We start from the raw sequence: 2830 nt of genomic DNA, 5'->3' as shown, positions 1-2830 counted from the left end.
TTATTGCAGTCGCACACTGTCTTGACATTTTCAGTGAGTTATCTACTATGACTCCAAGATCTCTTTCTTGGCCAGTCTCTGCCAGTTCGGACCCCATCAATGTGTATTTATATTTAGGATTTTTGGCTCCAATGTGCATCACTTTGCACTTGGCCACACTGAACCCCATTTTCCATGTTGACGACCACTCGCTCATCCTCGACAGATCCCTTTGGATCAGTCACAAAGCCTTCCTTGTGTATCTGGGTGGGGTTTGGGCAACCAACAGTTAAGTGCATGAATATACTGTGCTAGTTTAACTTCATTACTTTTTGCCAGTTTGTGGTTAAGCATAGAATTTCATTCTCAGTGCAGTAGGCTAGATTTCAACCTGCAGTTGCAAAAGAGGACTTAGTTCTGTTGCGATAAAAGTCATGTGAACAGTGGAGAGGTTGAGGAGAGAACCTCTTAAAATCCTCATGTCCATGATGAAGGTGAAAAAACAACTGTTGGAACACAACTGAATTGTAAGAAGTTTAAGCAAAATAAACCCCATTTGCAAGAATAACACAAGTATCGTTGCTTGCCTAAAGCACAAATCTCTCCTCAGTTTACAATCATAAATCAGGTGCATTTCAGCACCCGAATTTTCTTCAGTCTGTTTCAGTGTTTAAGAGCTTTGTAGTATTAAATAGAATAGTGGGCGCCACAAAAAAATGGCTGCCATGGAAGGCGGGACCAATCACAAAATGGCCACCCAGGGCAATCAGAAAATGCTGGAAGATTCTATGCCCGCCTTCTCCTGCGAGGAGAGGCAAAAGGAAAGCGAGAATTGACTTTTTGGGAAAAAGCAAACGGGCACCAAAAACATACCAGTGGTCGGGACAGTGCCCAGAGGAAAACATTCTTTTGTCTTTTTCCTTCTAATTGATGGGCCCCAAATCTGGTTTTAATGCTTTCCTTTTTCCCTTTACAGGTAGTGGAATGACTCCCGGCGCTGCCGGCTTCTCTCCCAGCGCCGCTTCAGACGCCAGTGGCTTCAGTCCGGGCTATTCTCCGGCCTGGTCTCCCACCCCTGGCTCTCCCGGCTCTCCCGGGCCTTCCAGTCCATATATCCCTTCGCCAGGTGAGCAGTCACATCTGTGCCCCTGCATGCAACCCTGGAGCCTTAAAAGATGGGATTGTCGGCTAACCGCTGTTCCTCTTCCTCTCCTCTAGGTGGAGCCATGTCTCCCAGCTACTCCCCAACGTCTCCTGCTTATGAACCCAGGTCCCCCGGAGGGTACACACCACAGAGCCCCAGCTACAGCCCCACGTCTCCTTCGTACAGCCCAACGTCTCCCTCGTATTCTCCCACCAGCCCAAATTACAGCCCAACCAGCCCAAGCTACAGCCCGACATCGCCTAGTTACTCTCCCACCAGCCCCAGCTACAGCCCGACGTCACCTAGCTACAGTCCCACTAGCCCCAGCTACAGCCCGACGTCACCTAGTTATTCTCCCACCAGCCCCAGCTACAGTCCGACATCACCCAGCTACAGCCCCACCAGCCCCAGTTACAGCCCGACGTCACCCAGCTACAGCCCAACCAGCCCTAGCTACAGCCCGACATCGCCCAGCTACAGCCCCACCAGCCCTAGCTACAGCCCGACGTCACCCAGTTACAGCCCGACGTCACCCAGCTACAGCCCCACCAGCCCCAACTATAGCCCGACATCTCCAAATTACACCCCGACCTCTCCTAGCTACAGCCCAACGTCTCCCAGCTACAGCCCAACGTCTCCAAATTACACACCCACTTCTCCAAACTACAGCCCTACTTCCCCTAGCTATTCCCCTACAAGCCCCTCCTACAGCCCCACCTCGCCCAGCTATTCTCCTTCCAGCCCCCGCTACACCCCGCAGTCACCAACTTACACCCCCTCATCGCCTAGCTACAGCCCCAGCTCCCCCAGCTACAGCCCGACCAGCCCCAAGTACACCCCAACCAGCCCATCGTACAGCCCCAGCTCCCCGGAATACACCCCGACGTCGCCCAAGTACAGCCCAACCAGCCCCAAGTACAGCCCGACCTCTCCAAAGTACAGCCCAACTTCGCCCACGTACAGCCCCACCACGCCCAAGTACAGCCCCACCAGCCCAACCTACTCGCCGACATCGCCCGTCTACACGCCGACCTCCCCGAAGTACAGCCCCACAAGCCCCACTTACTCCCCAACGTCCCCCAAGTACAGCCCGACCTCGCCCACCTACTCTCCGACGTCCCCCAAGGGCTCCACGTACTCCCCAACTTCTCCTGGCTACAGTCCTACTTCGCCGACCTACAGCCTCACCAGCCCGGCCATCAGTCCAGATGACAGCGATGAAGACAACTGAGATCCGTCAGGGTGGCATGATCTCCCTTCTAGCGATCTCTGGAAACCGGTGGTTGGCCGGGCGGGGGAAGTCTTGTTACGCGGAGATACCTTTCCTTTCTGCGTTATTTTTTTTTTTCCTCAGCAAAGGAGTTTTAAGCTCCACACACTCTGCCACTTTTGGCATTTTTACCTTTAAAAAAATCTCTTGTAAATAATAATCTCTCAGACTACCTAATAAAGCTGCACATGTACTCTGCGGGAGTAAGCTCAGTTGCAGGTGGGGGTGGGGGGCAGCGCAAAGCAAGATCCAGCCTCTGCTTGTCAGCCAGATGAAGAAATCCAGTCTCTCATCTTTCTGAGTTGTGGGGGGGTCTGGCTCCCCGAAGGTCTTGTTCGATTTTGGTGTCCCCCTTTTCCAGCTGCAGATATACGAATGCTTCATTGTACGTCCGCCAGGAATTATTTATGTTGAAAATTTTATAAAAATTTCTTGAC

General features: G+C 52.5%; 1 protein-coding gene across 1 annotated transcript in view; it reads left to right on the top strand.

The window, feature by feature from the left end:
* Window positions 1–2824, top strand: part of POLR2A (polymerase (RNA) II (DNA directed) polypeptide A, 220kDa) — a 16463-nt gene extending 13639 nt beyond the window's left edge. Inside the window, exons 12-13 of the mRNA XM_015422406.1 lie at window positions 956–1105; window positions 1198–2824. Coding sequence (XP_015277892.1) covers window positions 956–1105; window positions 1198–2354 — 1307 coding nt within the window. The 3' untranslated portion in view covers window positions 2355–2824. The remainder of the gene's footprint in view (window positions 1–955; window positions 1106–1197) is intronic.
* The last annotated feature ends 6 nt before the right edge of the window (window positions 2825–2830 follow it).

Source organism: Gekko japonicus, unplaced genomic scaffold, assembly GCF_001447785.1.
Source record: "Gekko japonicus isolate JY-2015 unplaced genomic scaffold, Gekko_japonicus_V1.1 scaffold1082, whole genome shotgun sequence".
Classification (NCBI taxonomy): Eukaryota; Metazoa; Chordata; class Lepidosauria; order Squamata; family Gekkonidae; genus Gekko; species Gekko japonicus.
The sequence above is the reverse complement of the archived record's forward strand: the minus strand, read 5'-3'. Positions and strand labels throughout refer to the sequence as shown.